The following is a 21230-nucleotide window of genomic DNA, read 5'->3' as shown; positions in this document are numbered from 1 at the left end:
TTTTATGGGGCGCCAATTGTAAAGTTGCGCATGCTAAAATAAGCAGCAACTTTTCGCAACATTTAACAACAAACCATGTCTAAAAACGTATATGAATTTTTTTGTTACTTTTTTTTTTGTTATTTTCAGCAATATTTGTGAAATTTACTTTTCTCATAAAAATATAACGTCAATGTTAAATCTAAATGTTAAATCTGAATCTAAATGTTACATTTAAATCTAAATGTTAAATCTAAATTTCACGGGTGAAACTAAATATTTAACTAATATGCAAATTCACACTGCCGGAAGTACCAAAATAAAAGCTCACGTAACATTTGACAAGGAATGTAACATTTAGATTTATTTTTAACATTTAGTATTTAGATTTAGATTTAACATTTATATTTAAATGTAACATTTAGATTTAGATTTAACATTTAGATTTAACATTGACATATTTTTACGAGAAAAGTAAATATCACAAATTTCACAAACGTAAAAATTCACAAATGTTTTTTTAAACGTGGTTTGTTGCTATATGTTCCGAAAAGTTGCTGTTAATTTTAGCATGCACAACTTTACAATCTGCGCCCCATAGAATTTCAAAATTAAAGCCCTTTAAAAGTTCATGAATAGGTTATGTTTTCAGCTGACTTTTAGATTGATATTAAAACTAAACTTGTCAGCAGTGGTACAATGTTTTATTATGTCTTTATCTGTTATAAAAATGTACAAATGATCTGATATACTAGTTAATTTAACTAAAACAGAAAAGCAAAGGAAACATCAGTGAATGACAGATTTAGGGGCCCTCAGTGTGAGGTCCTAACTGATAACTGTACATTTGTTTGATCCTTACTGTGGTGTTAAAGAGTGTAAAGAATGGCTCCAGCGTTGTGAATATCTCTCTGGACAGTGTGAGGGTCTGTCAGCCTGCAGTGCAGCAGGTCAGAAGCAGCTCCAAACACATCAGAAAATATCTCTTCAAAGGTTTCTAAACACAGTTTTCATATCCAGGTCATCCAGGTCTGATGATGTCATCACTGAAATAACACAGACTGATTTATCAATGCTCTCTGCTGAGGGAGAATATTTCAGCAGGTGTGATGTGGAGGAAAACTTATAGCCATAAATAATTTGGTTACTAACTACCATGCTTGTAAACTGGTGTTTCAGAGCAAATGTTTTCACCTGACGGCTCTCCGTTGAACATAATGATTAAATTTACTTTATTTTTCAGGTCCAGGTGTCAAAGTGGTCGTGGAAGAAGACAGTGATGCTGTTTTACCCTGTTCCCTCAACACCAAGGAGGACATGACAGGAAAGATCTTTGACTGGAGGAAAGACGGTCATCAGGAGGTGTTCTTCTATGATTCAGGCATTCATTACAATAACGGCCTCACAGGTCAAGATGAGCAGTTCAAAGGTCGAGTCTCACATTTTCAAGATCAACTGAAGAACGGCAACGCCTCCATAAAGATCCATAATACGAATGTGGCCGACAGCGGGACCTACAGCTGCATTTTTCTACGTCTTCAGCCGAGACAAACATTCAACATTGAGCTTGTTGTTGGTGAGTGCTTTCATTAAACAGTTAATGTGCTGTGTGACAGGCAGGCTCGGAGAGTCAGAGAGTACATAGAGCTTAAAACATGTTATTAGGATACAAAAAAAGGTAACTGTATTCTCTTAGTTACAGAAAAATAAGTAATCAGATTACTAATAAGTTTTAATAGGAATATGTAGGGATAGGGGTAGGGTAGATAAATAGAGATTGTTATCAGGATTACCATTTTAAACAGTAACAGTTATCAGTAACACCCCCAGGACGCGGGTGTAAATGCAGAGTTCACTCATTCCCATTGCACAAAAGCCTGATCTTAGCAGGTTTAAGTTGGATATTTGACCAGTGGGAAAGGGGTGAGCAGATTCCTGAGACAGATCCTGGTCAACTTTTACAGAGGAGCAATAAAAATCATCCTGACTGGAAACATCCCACACTGGCTGGTTTGATCGTGGCCCTGGACAGGAAGGCTCTACAGCGGTTTTCTTCTCTGATGCATCTTCTCACCGTTTCAGTTATCAGATGATAGTTTAAACATGCAGCTCCCTCATTAAATATGTGGCCTTTGTTGTGCTGAAAAATGAATCCATTAATAACATGTAACAAGTTCATAATATCACCCGTGCACTGTGCAAAACATAATGTTCTTATTTATCTTTCAGAACCGATCTTTAAAGACCGATCAAGAGAAATCCCAGGTGAGTGATGATGTCACTGATCTGTACCTGTAAGGTGTGCTGCAACTCTCTGTGCCTCAGTATCACTCAAAGGTTTTGATTCAGTAACTCCATGTAGACGTGTTGTTCTCACAGTGCAGCAGGTTGACATGAGCAGAGGGACAACCAGCAGCTGCAGGTTTACAGACATCATGTCAGCTGATCACTCCAGTGAATCAGCTTTGATTCGGTTCTTTAGTCATAAAAGTCTCCACAATTATTTTATTAGATGTAACATCAGCAGCATTTTAACCTTCTGATAAAAATGTGTCAGATTAATAACTGAGAACTTTCTGAATCATCACTTCAGACACACATGCATGATTATAATGTTCCTGATCTCTACTAATGCAGGTGGAATAGGATAATTGTGTATCTGCTCCCTTTCAAGTCAGTAATGGAGTCAGAGAGGGGAGCATTTTATCTCCAATTTTATTTAATTTTTATATGAATAGTCTGTCAAAAGAGTTAAAAATGTGTAAAACCGGCTGTATGTTTGGCAGTACAGTGGTGAACCATCTCATGTACGCGGATGACTGTGTGCTACTTAGTCCGAGCTCAGCTGGTCTGCAGCAGCTCCTTAATGTGTGTTCCTGGTATGGAGAGCAACATGACATAAAATATAATGATGCAAAGAGTGCTATTATGATCTCAAGAACAACTGAGGATAAACATATGGTTTTCCCTGACTTTAAGCTGTCAGGTCATGTTTTAAAAAGCTGTAGTCAGGTGAAATATCTTGGTCATGTGATCACAGACACACTGACTGGTGATGAGGACATTCTGCGTCAGTCTCGCATAGAGAAGGTGAGGCGGCTCTGGGCGCAGGCAAAATAGAGAGAAGTTTAACATTGTTCACTTGTGTTTAGTACCAACATTGTAGTGACACAAAGCTGGTTGTAAATCTAGTGTGAGCCTCACATTGTGCTTTTCTGCTCCTCTCCTGTCTTCTCTCTTAAACACAGTGTTTCAGTCAGTGACGGGATAAAAACAACATGCCATGATTACATCACTAGTGCCTTAGTTATACTTGATATCTCACAGTCCAGCAGTAAATGATGTACTGCCCTTAAGAAGCTGTTGTTTTATATTGTGTTCACAGGTGCATCTCCAAAGCCTGACATCACCACACTTGATGAAATAAAGGACGGGTCACTGCTACAGTGTGAAGTTCGAGGAGCTTTTCCAAAACCTAAAGTCGAGTGGCAGGACAGCGCTGGAAACATCCTTCCTGCTGAGGAGCCACAGGTCTCAGAGAGAGGAGGCAGCTACTACGTTACCCTCAACACCACTGTGAACAAGACAGGATGCTACCACTGTGTAGCCACACAGGAGGACATTAACCATCAGATACATGCTGAGACCTGTGTGAAGTTAAATGGTGAGATTTCTTTCCTGAAGACATCAGCACTAATAACAATCACCAGGCAGAAATGTTGGACTGCTTTCCTGATGTAGTGCTGTTTCCTTTTCCCCTGAGAGGAAGAGATGATCTCTTTGGCTAAGAGACAAGTTTGGTTTCGATGTTCCTGTGTAACATACCAAAAGTTTGGAAATGGTCCTGTACATGGCCTCAGCAGGCAGCTGCACCTCTACTGCAACGTCAGCCTTTTGAGGCAAATCTGACTGTAAAAGTTGAGTGAAGGCTACGGTTACTTTTCCCATTGGAGGGAAAAGTCTCCTCTGACATCTCACGAGGTGATGACCTCAAAAGAGGCTAAAAATGCTGGTATGTAGGTCACATTTTCAGAAGACCGATGATAAATTCAGATTTGAAACAAACTTCATGAATGTTTTTAGTGACAAAGTAGTTTGTGTTCCACTCGTTCATCACAGAAACATGAGAGCTGTAGAAATCATTGGAGCTGAAGGCTGCCATGATAAACATGTTCTTTACAAGTGGAGGTAAAGTGTTGACCATGACTGTGTCACATCTAAACAGTCACTAAAATATGTTTCTGAAAGCATTTTAGGCAGCAGTGGGCAGAGTAGTGACAGACTCTTGGTTCATAGTTGCACCATCTGGTTCAGACAGTTTGATCAGAGTTTGGTGAGATGATCCTCACACGATACAAGAGAGACGGGCAGCTTTCTCTCTCTCTCAACAACTGAGTTTTACTCGGCAAAAAGGTGAGGGGGCTCTGGGTGCAGGCAAAATAGAGAGAAGTTTAACATTGTTCATTTGTGTTTAGTACCAACATTGTAGTGACACAAAGCTGGTTGTAAATCTAGTGTGAGCCTCACATTGTGCTTTTCTGCTTCTCTCCTGTCTTCTCTCTTAAACACAGTGTTTCAGTCAGTGACGGGATAAAAACAACATGCCATGATTACATCACTAGTGCCTTAGTTATACTTGATATCTCACAGTCCAGCAGTAAATGATGTACTGCCCTTAAGAAGCTGTTGTTTATATTGTGTTCACAGGTGCATCTCCAGAGCCTGACATCACCACACTTGATGTCACAAAGTACAGGTCGCTGCTGCAGTGTGAAGTTCGAGGAGCTTCTCCAAAACATAAAGTCGAGTGGCAGGACAGAGCTGGAAACATCCTTCCTGCTGAGGAGCCTCAGGTCTCAGAGAGAGGAGGCAGCTACTACGTTACCCTCAACACCACTGTGAACAAGACAGGATGCTACCACTGTGTAGCCACACAGGAGGAAATTAACCATCAGATGCATGCTGAGACCTGTGTGAAGTTAAATGGTAAGATTTCTTTTCATTGTTCACGTGTTATTAAATTTACATTTAATTGTGTCTGCAGAGTCTATGACCAGGGTAACGAACATGATATGCAGCAACATGTTGAGTTTTACATTAACTTTTTGTGATGTGTTTCAGAGGCAGTGAAGTATTGGTGGTGGGCAGCTATACTCATTGTTCTGGTTGTTGGACTTCTGCTTGTTCCAGTTTTACATCTGGTATTTGGCATAGTGAGCTGTATGTGTAAGTTCATATCATGTATTACAACAACATATTCATCATGTGCAGACATCAGCATTACAGATACATTGTGTGATACGATCACATCCAGTTTGTTTCTGTCTCCTCAGATTTGAACCCTTCTGTTTATTTACATAAAAGTCAATCACTTAATTCACTTAACTTCCATCAGACAGACCTCTGAACATCACTCACTCATGCTCTTCGTATAGTTCACAAGTGTACATTTGAAAGTGGAGGCTCTACATCCTGAAGCTTTCTGCTGATAAACACAATTGAGACAAACAAAAAGGCTCATCTAGATACGATATAGATAGATTCACAAAACTACAGAATGCTCCTTTAATCCAGTTTATCATTTAATGAATGATGCTTTGGATTAACTCTCAAAATGGTTTGGTAAAAGACATCTGACTGCAGAAACGGACTGAAAACAGGACGCGCTGGACTAGTTTTCCAGATCTGTAGCTTTAATACTTCTGGTCTCAATGTTGTTTAATGTAATGTAATGTAATTTTATGCGCCTGTAAAGCACTTTGAGTTGCGTCTGAATTGTGCTATACAAATAAACTTGCCTCAGTGTCACATTGAACATTGCGATTCTTCTGTAAAACAATGAAAGTAAAACTGAAACCGTTCAGAGCAACTTTTCACTCTCCATTCTTGACTGTTTGAAAACAGACTTTTAAAAGATGATACAAACAATAAAATCTGCACCAAAATCATTTCTGTGTGATGGAAAAGTTGACTTTCTGTAATGTGTACTTTTGTTTTCTGCAGTGTGTCTGGTGCCTGGTCAGGATGATAGAGACCGTGTCGTGTCACGTAAGTAACCTCTCTAATTGTTGTTAATAACTTTTTAATATACGTTTTACTTCTACTTGAGTACTTATTCTTTGCTACTCTACCCACTGAATATGTATTTTGGTTTTTGCAGTGAACTGTCCCTTTGAGCCAGTTAATCATCTGACATGAGATACTTCACGTCAATACGTTGACTTGATGTAATGTAACCTTTTGTTTGTTTTCTGCAGCTTTTGGGCTGGGACAGTTTCTTGCCTTCTCATCAGGTAAGTCACCTCTCAGCAGTGTTGGTTCATAACAAATTACATTTACTCCACTTTCAAAAAATCACAAGTGAACAGGTCGTCAGTTCACAGCTGGCATTCGACGTCTCAACGTGCATCTCCAGTGACTTGTGATCAGAGGTCACTTCTCCACTCTGTGTACATCACATACATACACATACATCAGTGGAACAAATGAAACTGTGTCTTGCACACAAAGAATAAAGAACTTCTTCTATAACCTGCTGAATTAACCAGAAGACAAAATAATTAAGAATTCATCACAGTGAGCGTTTCACAAAGTTGATAAAGTTTGTCCAAACTCAACAACTTACAAAAGTGAGTGATTTTATAAAGGAGTCTGGTGAGTTTCTCTCCCTTTTCATCCTCTTCTCTCTCTCTCTTCATCTCCTTGCTGTAGTCCGTTGGTGTTGTAGTTTGCCGTCTGTTGTAGTGCAGGACGTCCTCTAATTGTTGTTAATAACTATTTAATATAAGTTTTACTTCTACTTGAGGACTTATTTTTGGCTCCTCTACCCACTGAATATGTATTTCTGATTCTGGAGTGAACTGTCCCTTTGAGCCAGTTAATCATCTGACATGAGATACTTTACATTAATACTTAGTAATATAAAAGTTGACTTGATGTAGTGTATACTTTTGTTTTCTGCAGCTTTTCCACTGGACCAGTTTCTTAACTTCCCATCAGGTAAGTCACCTCTCAGTATATCTCTTATTAAATCTTTTACTCTCCATTACTGTCCATTACTGAGTGTTTGAAACAGACTTTAGAAAGATGAAACAAACATTAAAATCTTTGTTCTGTTTAATATAAAGGTTGACTCTGCGTAATGCATACTTTTGTTTTCTGCAGGTGCCTGTGGAGGTGGAGGAGGTGACGATGGATGTGATGATGGTTGTGATGGTGGATGTGATGAATAGAGGCCTCCAGCGTGGCCACTGAAGTCCTCTCTCTGATACCTTTATCTGCTGAAAAGGTGTGTGTGTGTGTGTGTGTGTGTGTAATCTACAGCCTCATGAGACATTTGTGAAATGTGATCATTTGTTGTCTGATATCAACAAAGATATAAACACGTTTCACACAGATCGTTTGTAGGAGGATGTGTCTCGGCCCAGAATAGACCCCATTAACTTTTGGTGTGGATCCGTATGAAGGGATGGAGTCAAGGAGTTTTTCTCACTTTCTTAAATATCGTAAGTTTTTTGACGATTTTGTACATTTCTCAGGGAACAATTTGTGGATCTTGATGAAAGCAAATCTGGCAGATTTAGGCGGCTGGTATCTACGAGTGAGGACAAAACTAGAATTGATAATAATACACAGAACACTTTTGCATTTTGGTAGCGTTCGTTCCCGATGCAGACCCGTTACTGTAAGTGCAGTAAAACCCTCAGGAGTAAAAAGCCAGTACTTTATCAAATCACCTGTTTATATGCTTTTATGGCATCCCATTCTAGATCCATTGGCATTAATATGGAGTTGGTTCCCCCCTGTGCGGGCCAGTCAAGCTCTTCCACACCAAACTCATCCAACCATGCCTTTATGGATCTCGCTTTGTGCACTGGGCCACAGTCATGCTGGAACAGGAGAGGGCCTTCCACAAACTGTTCCCACAAAGTTGGAAGCATAGAGTTGTCCAAAATATCTAAGAAATATACTTAGATAAAACAAAATATACCAAGAGGCCTAGGCCCGCCCCAGAAGAACAACCCCTTATCCCTCTTGGACCAGACTTTACAGCTGGCACAATGCAGTCGGGCAGGTGACGTTCTCTTGGCATTTGCCAAACCCAGACTGGTCCGTAGAGAAACACGATTCTTCACACCACAGAACATGTTTCCACTGGCCCGGAGTCCAGTGGCGGTGTGCTTTACGCCGCTCCATCCCACACTTGGCATTGTGCTCGGTGATGTCAGGCCTGCGTGCAGCTGCTCAGCCGTGAAACTCCCGGCTAACAGCCAGAGGTGGTTTGGAGCTCTGCAGGTGTTGAGGCAGCCGAGCGTCGGTGACCTCAGCACTGGGCGACCCGCTCTGTAACTCTGGGTGGTCAGACACTTTGTGGCTGAGTTGCTGCGGTTCCTAAACGCTTCTACTTTGCAAAACCAATCGCTTACAACAATACAACACAATATTAACCACTCACAGGATAATCACTTACAGTTGATCTTCTTACTTGTTGCAACGGTGGCATCCTGTTACAGTACGGCTTGATTTTAACCACCTGTGGCCATGGGACTGAATAAAACACCTGGAGTAAATGATTCAGAGGTGTGGCCCAATACTTTGTCCATATCGTGTATTTCAGTCTGCCCCGTCCACACAGCGTGCCAGCTTGGCAAATTGTTACAAATGAGCCAAAACTAAAGCCGTCTGTGTCCTCTGTTTAAATTAGTTTGCCACACATCTTAAAATGTTGTAAACTGGTGTTGGCTGAGACGAAGCAGCCCCTCCCCTCTGCTCAGGTGATTCACTGCTCCAGGTGACCAGCTGCTGGTACAGTGATGACTGATGTCTGGACAAATATTTATTTTATTGACATTAGATTTTTGTTACCAGTGAGATATCAGAGTGTATATAGGAGCTTTGTTGTTGTGTTATTACTGTTGCTACTCTAGAAATATGATATATTTTTATAATATAAATAAACTCCAATCTTGTTTTTAATTTATTCCTTTACCAGTGCAGTTATTTATTAATCAAAACAATCGATTAGATATGATTTTCTATATTCGCATGCAAATACATGAGCTGAACATTCGTTTGTTAAGGTGGTACTCAGAAACTTTATTCAAGGTTGGCAGGTCTGTGTAACAACGTACATTTAATCAAGTTGTACAAACTATTTGTTGTTTATTGCTAGTTATCATTTTGGTAATAATTTTATTAACTATTTTTTGTTTGATTATTCTAGATGTTTGCTTTATTTAGATTAAAGTCTGATTGTATTTTCTTTTGCTAATTATTTGTTTAGTTTAATTATTTCCTTGTTTGGCATATTTAGTATTTTGTTTTGTTCGGGACACTGTGGGTTCTATACTGTATGTATAAGCAAATATAATACAAGGCACTGCTGTACAGTAAATTTGACTATTGAATGGTGTATAGTATCAGCTCAGCCAGGGACGATGCTTTAATATACAATAACTGACAGAACAATTTGTCTGCATCGTGATTTACATGTAACTGAGTATTTTAACACTGATCTAAAGGTGAAATGAAGGCCGGCTGAATCACAGCTGAGTCAATAAAACATTACAGTTTAATGTTTGTCATTAATCATGAATCCACAACACAGCAGTTTGTTTAGTGAGTAGGAAAAAAACGTGAGTATTTACATCTACTGTCATACACATACACAGTTTACACCCATGCTAACACAATAAAGACTTTTATATACAAGAAATACTCATTAGCATCATCGTACAAAGGAAAACCATCATAGTAACTCAACTATCTGGATTTGTCATTGATGCAAAATACACAAAATAATAACGGACCTCCGCTCAGCTGCCCTGAAATCATCAGAATCATTAGACAAAAGGAAGTTGTGTTGTTTAGGTTTAAAAACAGTTTTACATCAGAAAGTACAAGGCAAGACGACCACAATCTACATGTATACAAGGTTTGCCCTTAATGATCAGTATAAATACACTCTGTCCTCCTTTATGTACACAGAAATCGGCCCGGCTCCTCCGTGAACTCACTATCGGCTTTCCCTTCACATTTGATCCATCAGGACACAAAGACAAACAAACAGGTGTGTTCAGTGGCTTTAGTGTCACAACGTGCTCGCTGCCAACGACAGTGATCCTCCTCTGCTCACCTCTTCTCACAGGACACTGGGTTACTTTTATAAAGTACCACATTTTAGTAAACGCCTCTCGAGCATGTTTGTCTTTTTAAAACAATTCAGAAAAAAAATTTAAAGTAAGAAAAACTTCAGTGATAAAAGAAAAATAATTCAAACTGGACATCAAAATAAAAAAATCTCTGATCATAACGGGCTTTGCATAGTTCTTAGTTCTTCTTTTAGACGTGAACGATCTTTCAACGATCATGTGAAGGTTTGACTGTGTATTTGGTAAAACTGGCTGAAACTACTGCAGCCAAATACAACAATCCTGCAAGTACACTTTTTAAATGAAGGTAATAATGTTCAGGTTGTGTTTCTTCTGATGAACTCTCATTTCAGACGTAGGGAAGAAAAATATGACAACATAATGTGAAGGTAATTATCAAGAAGAACATTAGTTGGAAAATATCATTCTGCCTATTAACTAAACATTTGAATAACAAAAGGTTCAAAACATGTTTGATGTTATTATAGAAATTAAAAACAGCTGTTTCCATTATTCTGTCTACCCTATGATTGCCAGTGAGGTCGACTATATAACAGAAACAGCTCAGCGTTTCAACACAAACTGAACATTATCACCTTCATTCAGTTGTATTAGACTGTGTTAGTTTTAAACAGGAGGAAATAGAGTAATTGTTGGGGGACTATTTTCAGCAGCGGATTAAAACACATCTGGGGCCAGATGCATAAAACTCTGTAGATTAACGTCTCGACTGTAAAGACAGAAATGTGATTCAGTTTTTTTCCTCAGATGTATGAAGCTGTGCGTACGTCTGGTTCTGTTTTATGAACTCGAGCTTCATTTCCACTCCATTTATCTATAAATGTGACGTAGCGAACGCCCTTAAAGATAAAACATGGAGACAATCTGCATTAAAACGACGAAGCCTTCGTTATATATTCAGTTGAATTGTGTTCTTACATTAACCTTAAACGTTTCCAACAATGTTAAATCCAGAGAAATGCCACAAATCGTCAAACAAGACAAAACTTAACACTAATAAAACTTTACCAAGTTCGTAAACATTTGTGCCTGAAGTCACGTCAGATATATTTCCATCAGCAGCGGTGGTTTAATTGTGTTTTCGACCGCAGGAGAAGCCAGATCACTTAACGGTACATTAGCCTCACGCTAACGAGCAACAGCGCGCATCAAGGATGTGTGTGTCCGTGTGTTTAGATTCAGGTCAACCTCTGACTGACCTCAGCACTCAGCAGAGACTCTGGTTCAGTCTTTGTTCCCATCTCCTCTTTGTAACAGGAAAACTGCAAATACATCTGGCTCCTGATGTTGTCACATGGTTTTTGGAAACAGGATGTTGTCAGTGAGATTCAATCAAAAGAATAACACAAAACGATAGATTGCTGTAGGGATGACGTATTTCTGTTGGCTAACCCAGAAGTTAGCATCGACTCTGGTTCCCTCAACAAAAAGCCTGTGAGATTTCTTTATTGGATTTTGGATTATTGCAGAAAATAATCTACAACCGGGAGAGCTTTCTAATTAAACTGTTAATGATTGATTTTATGTCGTAGAACAAGACGTGTTAATATGTTCAGCCTGTGGTAACCACACCTTAATTCACACATTTAACTGAAAACCAATAAAAAAACTCAGACTTTGAGACGAGGGAACAGGAAGTGCTAACATGCTAACTTGCTAGCTGATTTCTGGGTTTTAGGACTCATCATATCACCAGTCTTATCTTTTAACATCCTATAAATTCAGAACTTTTACCTTTGAGAGGCTCTTTGAGACTTTATTATTCAGATCTGTGCACATAAATATATTTATAATGTTCTTCTCTGGTTAAAGTGGGACTACGATCCAACATCAGGCAGAAAACACTGAGCGGTTTGAACAGGTTTGGTAGTTAAGAAGCTAAACCAGATGAGCTAACAGCTGTTCACAGTTCAGTTTTGTTCATTTCAGCCAAAAAGGGCGCGGAGCGACTCGGAGGATCACAGGACGACAGTATGTACACAATCTGAGCTGGTGGCTAAAAGTAAAAAGCTTAACTTTTTTTAAAACAAACAAAATACAAAAGTCCTTCACAGTACTTTCAACACCGAGAGTGAACCATCCGTCATGATCCAAGTGCTTCTTCTTCCTAAACTATAAGACATCAGTGCAGACAGAAGTCCTCCAGCGGTTCACCTCTGTGGCTCGCTCAGTCTGTTTCAGCTCTAGTGACTCAACATGCATACAAAACAGTTTCCTGATTAAAAAATCCTTACAGTTCATCACTTTCATAAAAAAATGGCAAAAAGTGTGTATTTATTATAGTTAATATTCTCTATAAATATCATCCGCCTGACGCCTCGTCCCTTCACACCTCCTCAGCTAAAAAAACAAAATCCCTCACAGGTTAAAACTCATTTTTAACATCAAAAGCTTAAATAAAAGTATTTGTCGACGCTCAAACTGTGTGAAGCGACAGTTTCAGCGTGTGTGTGTCGTCACGCCGTCCTTTAGTTGAGTGCACGTCACGTATCATCGAGCAGCTACTGACGGCTCAGGAAGCCTTTTATCTTGCATATTTCTACACCTTCAATCAAAAGTAGAATGATTAGATATAAATTATATACTTCTATATAGAGAATTACATTTATCTACATATTTCTTGTTGGAAAATATAAAGTGTGTTTTTGTTTCAGCAGTTTGTTTGAAGTGGGACGATCTCAGTGTGTCTTTTGATTTGTTGTCTTCATTATTACAATTTCTTTCTCTTCGTCTTGTCAGTGAGATCTCTCTGTCCTCACGTTGCATCTAAATAATCTCCAATATCTGTGATTTCCTCTGAAAGCTCTGGGTTTATAAAATATATGTTTAGATTCTTATTGTGTGTTTTGGTGTTTTTTGTTAAAGTGCTGCTTGTTGAAACGTCTTCAGAGAAAAATCAAAGTTAGAGTCTTTAACCTTCTGATGTTTGAGTTGTTATCAATGAACATAAAATCAATAAGTAACATTAGAAACTTCTGTGCAATTTAGAAATATGTATCTGTGAACATTATTATGATGGATTTAGTGGGAAAAAGCTGATTAAATAGTATTTTTTAAGCTTGATGTGCTCATATAAGGATGCAGTGACACGAGAAAGGTCATTTGGTTAAAGGACGCTGAGAGCCGATCGATTCATCCTTCGTCTTTAGTGATTAGTTTGGTTATTGAACCAGGACAGCTGCGGCCAATCAGAGCTTCAGGCTCTCGCTTCCTTCTCTTTCTCTCTTCTCAAAAGAGTTTATATCCTGTTAATTCAACAAGTTTCGTCATCGTCATGAGTCGGCGTCTCACTCCTCACTGATGCCGTGCTCCCACGCCACTTTAGCTTGCTCATCCTTGGTTGCTGCGATTATGGGCTGGGAGATCTTGCGTGGCATGGGCCGCGGTGCCGGAGGAGGAGGAGCACACTGGGTGTTCAGGGGGTCTTCTTCAGGGATGCACCCCTCTCTGAGGTAGGGTTTGGGTGGCAGGGCGGGTGGAGGCTCGTGGAGGTGGTAGAGAGGCGGGTGGTGGGGGATGTAGTGTGGGTGGAAGTGGTGGTAGTAGTGGTGGTGTTGGGGGTGCGGCAGCCCGTCCTGCTGCTGCGGTTGTTGTGGAGCTCCAGTGGAGGCCGAACCCGGAGCCTGGGGCTGGATTTGGCCTCCTGCCTGGGCCGGGGCAACGCCTCCCGGGGCGGAGTGGCTGCGGCAGGGCGGGGGTTTGACTCCGTCCAGAACTTCGGGCTCGGAGATGCTGTACCTGACGGGCTGGTAAAGCGAGTCCAGGTCTTCCTGGTCGGTGGTCCAGGCCTGGCTGCTGGGGACGGAGTCCAGGGTGTCTGTGCGGCTGGCCGGGGGGTCGGAGGAGGAGGCGGGCCCGAAGTTGCTCTCGCTGAGGGAGGAGACTCCGGAGCTGGCGCTGCCCGACAAGGTGGAGTTACTGCCATCCAGGATGGACTGTGGACTGGTGGGCGAGGCAGGTATAGGGTGCAGGGGAGACTAAAGAGAGAGGGGGAGGGCGGGCACAGAGAGGCAGATGAGTGCACTTCACACTGGCACAAACCAAAGTGGACTAAACCACCTTTAATCTCTGGCTTCTCTGGAGCCGAGTTCGTGGGGTTATCCCATGAAAATCAACTAAACATGAAGCTGAGAAGTGTCAGAGATAAAGTACACAGAGCAGTGTCACAACTTTCTGAACGTAAACATTAGCTGTGTGTTCAAACAGACATTTAACTCAGGACGAGTTCAGTGTGAATCGTATAGCTCTGGTTCAGGTTAACGTGGGTAAACAATCAGTCAGACACAGAGTCTCCGATCTGTGATTAGATGGAGTCTTGCATCTAATTCGACTTTTTTTTTATTTCTAAAGTCTCGATGCAAACACAGAACATGAAGCTCCCACAATAATAACATGAAGTCATTGAAAGCAGGTGTGAGATAAATCAAAGATGAGAGCAGTGTCTCTCTGCGCTCGCTGAAATCTCAACATCATGTTTAAAATTAACTAAAAAAAGCTGCTGTAACAAATCAAATCATTTTATAGCACGCTCTTTTTTAACAGTGTGAACAGTGAAAAGAAAAAAAGGAAGCAAAGTGTGCAGTTAGAAAAATTAAACTACAAAAACCTGAGAAAAGGAGAGAAAGGAGGACGAGATGGACACCAGACGGACTGTTGGCAGATTTCCTTTGCCGGCACTTTCTCACCATGACTGTTTACTTGTTATTCAGCACTGACAGCTCTGCCATGTTAGATTATTACGACTGGATCAGTAAAGATAACAGATTGTTGGTTTTATGTTTTGACAACTGTTGTTGAGTTATTTTACAACAGCTTGACTTTATCTTGGTGCCTTTTTGCAGGTTCAAATCATCTTCACCAAAAGACTCCAGAGATCAACAACAAACAGCAGAAGACAGAAGTTCAGTTTCTCAAATCTGTCCAGAGTGAACCCTCTTCTAAAACAAATCGATAAAGGATCTCTGAAACATCGACACTGTCAGAGTTAGAGGATAGGTGTCTGGAGGTGACGCTAAAGGCTAACGCTAAGCTAGCTGTGTCGTCTTAGAAGTGTTTGGACCCGTGTGGTGAAGAGAAAGAAAAACAGACTGAACTCAACGCTGACACTGAACTGTGTCCAGTTTCTAATGAAGAGTCCGGTTCTGGTTCGCTGGTTGTGTAAGTAAACTTCAGTGTCACATCTGTTCAGTTACCTGAAAGTTACAGTTTGTGAAAAAAGTTTTTCTTGAACAATATCAAAGTGTCATTCCAGTCACGGTGCTGAGGTGGTGCTGAGGCAAAGAAGAAAAACACGACGTGACGACATTTAGTGTAAACGATCCCAACAGAACCAACAGGTTCTGGGATCGACACAAAGAGACACAGATAGTGATGTGACTCTCTTTCTCAGGGAGTGCAAACAGACAGACAATCATCCAGACCAACAGCAGGAGTGAGGAGGAGGAAGAGGAGGAGGAAGAGGAGAAGGAGGAGGAGGAAGAGGAGGAGGAGGGTACCTTTCTTAAGGAGCGCGCAGGGAGAGCTGGAGGGAGGTCGCTGACCTGGTGGTGGAAAGCGTCAAAGTGCATCGACACGTGTTGGCCTACAGGGGGAGACACAGCAGGACTGACTGAGAGAGATGCACACACACTCACTCACACACACCTCAGGCTAGAGAGGAAGAAGAGGAGGAGAAGAAGAAGAAGAAGAAGAAGAAGAAGAAGAAGGAAGCAGGAGGAGCAGAAGTGAGCTGGAGGAGGAGTGTGGGGGAGGACGGAGGTGTTTGCAGGTGTTTGAGCTGCTGAACTAGATTCTTTCATCATGTTGTGTTCGTATCAACAAACAGAGAAGTTGGATCAAACCAAACACTCGAACACTTCCTGATCCGAGTACACTGTTTTGTGATGTTGCTGTGTGTTGTGAGGAGCAGGGAGGTTTTCACCTGTTGGCAGACGTGTACCAGCTCACAGCCGCTGTCAATCACTGATCTACCGTCTGACATCACATCTGAACACTATTCACACACAGACTCACAACACAGCACCACAGGAGAGCAGCTCACAGTCAGGACACAAAGTACAGACGGGACGCTGGAGCTTCATTTGATTTTTGTTGTTAAATCACCTCATTAAACTCAATATAATAAACTAAAACCTACTGGAAACTACCTCAACATAATGTTCTTTGACTGAAATGTAACAAATGTTGATAAATGTTTGACCCACAGAGCCGACACCTCAAAGTCTACGTTACACAGAGGAAGACGCCATCAGCCAATCATGTTGCTGGAAGAGAGGAGTACAGTTTGACACGCTGCTTATTTTTCTACGGCAATTTTTTTTTTTTTTTGGTTTTACATGTGAAAAATATTCTCCGGATGGTTTTTTTCTTTAATTTGGTGTCACATAGAAAAAAAAAAGTTTTCACTTGGTGTCATGCATGCTTAATTTTTTTATTTGGTATTATGTTTTTTTTACATACATAAAAAAAAAATCACGTGACCAAATAAATATTTTTTATATATATGTGACACCAAGTGAAAAAAAAAATTGTCACCAAAAAAAAAGTTTTTTCATTTGGTGTCACACATCAATTTTTTAAATTTGGTGTAACATGAACTTTTTTTTTTTCACTTTGTCACATGAAAAAAAAAATGTATTTGGTGTCACATAAAATGTTTGAAAACAAACAGAATAATTAACTAATCGGACTTTGTGTGATGGTTTTCTCTGTGTAACGTTTATTTGATTAAAAAACGCACATGGAAATAATTGACTTGTTGTGCAACGACCTTCAGGAGGAGTTAAAACAAGAAGGCAACAAAACAAAACACGAAAAGTCAAAAAGAATAAAAACAAATAAATATGTGTGAATTAATGTGATTTAAAAAATATATATCTTATTTAGAAAAATTGAGATCAACTTATTTTGAGTGTTTTTATCCTGATCCACGGTGATATCTTATATCCTGAGTGGAGCTTGGGACACACACACACACACACACACACACACACACACACACACACACACACACACACACACACACACACAGAGTTAACAGTAGAGTCATACCATGAGGAAGGTTGCGTGGAGGAACAGGAGGTGCCATGACACTTCCAACGTGGGCTGAGAGGAAGGGGAGAGCTTCTCTGGTCCCACTGTCCAAACTCCAACTACTTGGAGTGGTGAGGACTGCAGGAGAGGACGAGGACAAGGAGGAGGAGGAAAGAAGAGAAGGAAGGAGGAGAAGGAGATGAGAGGACAGAGGAGGAGGAAGTGTGGAGAAGATAAATGAACATTTAAATGATAATAAATAACTTTGCACATCTTGTCCTGTCAGTTTGTGTGTGAGTGTGTCCTGTACTGTAGGTGTGTGAGTGTGTGTGTGTGTGTGTGAGCTCATTACCTTTCTCAGCTACAGACAGGTTGGGGTCGCTGCAGGGTTTGCACGGACCAATCACCTGATGGAACAAGGCTCGCTGGAAGTTGGTTGGCTGAAGAGAAAAACACACATCTCAACATCTGGCTTCTGTCCTCACATCCTTTTAATAAACGACCTCTGACCTCACTGTTTCTGAGAAATCTGACTTTATTCACTCTGCAGTCATCTCACTGGTGTTTACAGCCGTCTGACCGTCTCAAGATTCATTTTCTCTCACTCGTCAGTATAAAACGAGTCCTGAGGCTTCGGCTCTACCTTCAGTAAAAAGCTTTGTGAAGCGGCCTCCCCTCGTACCTGTCCGTTCTCGGTGATGTTGGTGTACATGGCGCTGCTCGGCCGCTCTCTGTGCGGCGGCAGCAGCATCAGCATCTCTCTGTTGTGTCTGTATTTGTCTGGCAGAGAAGGCGAGCCGACTGCAGACACACAGGAGAGACAACTGTGTCAAACACTGACCAGTGTTTGTGTCTGAAACAAAAAGCTAAGGAGCTAACTGCGTCTGAGCTGCCTACCTCTGATGGTCGAGGGGGCGGAGTTTATCATCTGTGAGGGTGCTGAGTGGGTGGAGCTAAGGCTGGAGGAGGAGGGGCTTGCCTGCAGATGAGGATGTTGTCACAGTTAATTGAACCAATCACAATGTTTGTTTACAATAAATTGCAGGCAGAAATCTGTAGCACAAAGAACACAACACTGACAGAAAGCGGTAACTATAACGACAGTTGTGATGTAATTTCTATAAATTAGAAAGTCGACTGCTGTTTGTCTTATATCGTCAAATCTCAGCAAGTCTTGTGCTGCATTTTTCAATAAAGTTAGATTTTATCTCTGTCATGGACCCCGGCAGTGCAGATGACCACTGACCTGCATGCGGTAGAAGTCCTCAGGATGCTCCACCACCATGCCATCAGCCAGGATCAGCAGACTGCCAACGTTCCCTGTCTCACTGGAGTTATGAGAGGAGAGAGAGGAGGAGGAGTTTCGCACAGGAGTCAAAACAGCTATGGGACTGGGAGGAGGAAGAAAAAAACAGGAGAGGAGAAGAAGTAGAGGGATGGAGGGAGAAGAGAAGGAGGCCAGAGAGGAGGGAGAGGGCAGCAGCAAAGGGAGGAAGGAGAAAAAGGACGGAGCGAGGAGCCGTGCAGAGTACAACCAAACAACCAAAACATGCGTGAAGTGATTTGGCAGGAATAAAAGAAATGCAGAAAATCATGCAAGAAGCAAGACATGAGGAGAAAGAAAGACAGAGAAAGAGAAAGAGAGAGAAAAGGAGAATGGTATGATGTGTGCAGTCGACTGTAGAAGATACACAGATGTAGTGAAGAAATAAGTACTGATCATTAATGAGACACAGCAGATGAAATCAGTTTGATGACAGTGCTGCAGAAATGAGTCCTAACTGAGCCTGAACTTTGCAAAGAGGTGGAGCTGGCTGATAAAACATAATGAAAACTATCTCAACACAATCTTCACTGACTGAAATGTAACAAATGTTGATAAATGCTTACAAGGACAGTTTTCACTTTAATTTGATGTCACGTGAATAAAACATGAAAGTTTCTTTTTATTTGGTGCCACATGATTTTCTTTTACATGAAATTTCACGACATTAAAAAAAAAAACAACAACTTTGGTATCACAAGTGACTTTTTTTTTACTTGCCACATGAAAAAAATTTTTTTTACTTGATGTCACTCATGATTTTTTTTTTCATTTGGTGTCACATTGATTTTTTTAAAAACTCTGCTGTCATGCTTGAAATGTTGTTTTTCACTTGAATGAATTTTTCTTTTTTTGCACATGTCACATGAAACAACGACTTTTCACTTGGTGTCACACATGTTTTTTTAAAATTTGGAAATGGAATGAATTTTTTTTGTTAAATTTGGTGTCAAATTAAATTATTGCATCACTTGGTGTCACATGAAATTTTAAAAAATTTGGTGTCACGCATGAAATTTTTCATCACGCAGAAAAAAGTGGTGTTGGTGGTTACATTTTTTTTTACTCGATTTCACAGAAGACAAAAAAGATTCTCTCCCGAAAAAAGTTTCTCTCCTGAAAAAAAGTTTGTCTCCTGAAAAAAGTTTCTCTACTGAAAAAGTTTTCTCTCCTGAAAAAAGTTTCTCTCCTGAAAAAAAAAAAAAGTTTCTCTCTCTTTTGAAAAAAAGGCTTCTCTCTGGAAAAAAGGTTTTACTCAGTTTCAGAGAAGAGAAAAAAGTGTCTCCCCTGAAAAAAGTTTTTTCCTGAAAGTTTTTTCTGGAAAAAACTTTTTTTTTTTTAAAAAAATTTGGTATATGAAATTTTTTTGTTAAATTTGGTGTCAAATTAAATTATTGCATCACTTGGTGTCACATGAAATTTAAATAAAAAGTGGTGTCCACATGAAATTTTTCGTCACGCAGAAAAAAGTGGTGTGGTGACAACATTTTTTTTTACTTGATTTCACAGAAGGAACAAAGTTTCTCCCGAAAAAAGTTTCTCTCGTGAAAAGTTTCTCTCCTGAAAAAAGGTTTTACAGGCGCGATATAAAATTCTCTCTTGAAAAAAAAGTTTCTCTCCTGAAAAAACGGTTTTACTCGGTTTCACAGAAGAAAAAAAGTTTCTCTCCTGAAAAGTTTTTTCCTGAAAGTTTTTTTTTTCTGAAAAAAAAAACAAACAACTTTTTTTTTTTTTAATTTAGTATATGAAATTTTTTTTGTTAAATTTGGTGTCAAACTAAATTAGTGCATCACTTGGTGTCACATGAAATTTTAAAAAATTTGGTGTCACGCATGAAATTTTTCATCACGCAGAAAAAAGTGGTGTTGGTGGTTACATTTTTTTTTTACTCGATTTCACAGAAGACAAAAAAGATTCTCTCCCGAAAAAAGTTTCTCTCCGGAAAAAAGTTTCTCTCCTGAAAAAAAGTTTCTCTCCTGAAAAAAGTTTCTCTACTGAAAAAGTTTTCTCTCCTGAAAAAAGTTTCTCTCCTGAAGAAAAAAAAAAGTTTCTCTCTCTTTCGAAAAAAAGGCTTCTCTCTGGAAAAAAGGTTTTACTCAGTTTCAGAGAAGAGAAAAAAGTGTCTCCCCTGAAAAAAGTTTTTTCCTGAAAGTTTTTTCTGGAAAAAACTTTTTTTTTTTTTTTTAAATTTGGTATATGAATTTTTTTTGTTAAATTTGGTGTCAAATTAAATTATTGCATCACTTGGTGTCACATTAAATAAAAAAAAAAAGTGATGTCCACATGAAATTTTTCGTCACGCAGAAAAAAGTGGTGTGGTGACAACATTCTTTTTTACTCGATTTCACAGAAGGAAAAAAGTTTCTCCCGAAAAAGTTTTCTCTCCTGAAAAAAGGTTTTACAGACGCGATATAAAATTCTCTCTTGAAAAAAAAGTTTCTCTCCTGAAAAAAAGGTTTTACTCGCTTTCACAGAAGAAAAAAAGTTTCTTTCTTTTTTTTTTTTTTTTCGTCACGCAGAAAAAAGTGGTGTGGTGACAACATTTTTTTTACTCGATTTCACAGAAGAAAAAAAAGTTTCTCTCCTGAAATGTTTTTTTCTGAAAAAAAAGTTTTTTTTAAAAAAAATTTGGTATATGAAATGTTTTTGTTAAATTTGGTGTCAAATAAAATTATTGCATCACTTGGTGTGACACGAAATGTAAAAAAATTTGGTGTCACGCA

At 39.7% G+C, this 21230-nt stretch overlaps 2 protein-coding genes across 9 annotated transcripts in view; one reads left to right on the top strand and one right to left on the bottom strand.

Moving 5' to 3' along the window:
• LOC311255344 (CD276 antigen homolog) overlaps positions 1 to 10379 on the top strand; it is a 64478-nt gene extending 54099 nt beyond the window's left edge. For 3 of the 4 annotated variants that reach the window (XM_084349753.1, XM_084349752.1, XM_084349750.1), the window contains 10 exons: positions 1223 to 1555; positions 2209 to 2244; positions 3365 to 3643; positions 4687 to 4965; positions 5101 to 5205; positions 5983 to 6027; positions 6237 to 6272; positions 6943 to 6978; positions 7144 to 7267; positions 7376 to 10379. In XM_084349753.1, the coding sequence (XP_084205879.1) occupies positions 1297 to 1555; positions 2209 to 2244; positions 3365 to 3643; positions 4687 to 4965; positions 5101 to 5205; positions 5983 to 6027; positions 6237 to 6272; positions 6943 to 6978; positions 7144 to 7211 (1143 nt within the window). In that variant the 5' untranslated portion in view covers positions 1223 to 1296 and the 3' untranslated portion in view covers positions 7212 to 7267; positions 7376 to 10379. The remainder of the gene's footprint in view (positions 1 to 1222; positions 1556 to 2208; positions 2245 to 3364; positions 3644 to 4686; positions 4966 to 5100; positions 5206 to 5982; positions 6028 to 6236; positions 6273 to 6942; positions 6979 to 7143; positions 7268 to 7375) is intronic. The other variant, XM_084349751.1, reaches the window with a different exon arrangement.
• The window catches only part of LOC311255343 (dedicator of cytokinesis protein 3-like), a 190590-nt gene continuing 178888 nt past the window's right edge, over positions 9529 to 21230 (bottom strand). For all 5 annotated transcript variants that reach the window (XM_084349745.1, XM_084349746.1, XM_084349747.1 and 2 more), the window contains 7 exons: positions 18430 to 18511; positions 18081 to 18162; positions 17866 to 17984; positions 17536 to 17623; positions 17202 to 17321; positions 15647 to 15732; positions 9529 to 14128 (listed from right to left, as the gene is read on the bottom strand). In XM_084349745.1, the coding sequence (XP_084205871.1) occupies positions 13439 to 14128; positions 15647 to 15732; positions 17202 to 17321; positions 17536 to 17623; positions 17866 to 17984; positions 18081 to 18162; positions 18430 to 18511 (1267 nt within the window). In that variant the 3' untranslated portion in view covers positions 9529 to 13438. The remainder of the gene's footprint in view (positions 14129 to 15646; positions 15733 to 17201; positions 17322 to 17535; positions 17624 to 17865; positions 17985 to 18080; positions 18163 to 18429; positions 18512 to 21230) is intronic.

The sequence above is a fragment of the Pagrus pagrus genome, assembly GCF_965226575.1.
Source record: "Pagrus pagrus genome assembly, chromosome: 3".
NCBI classification, from domain to species: Eukaryota; Metazoa; Chordata; class Actinopteri; order Spariformes; family Sparidae; genus Pagrus; species Pagrus pagrus.
The sequence above is the reverse complement of the archived record's forward strand: the minus strand, read 5'-3'. Positions and strand labels throughout refer to the sequence as shown.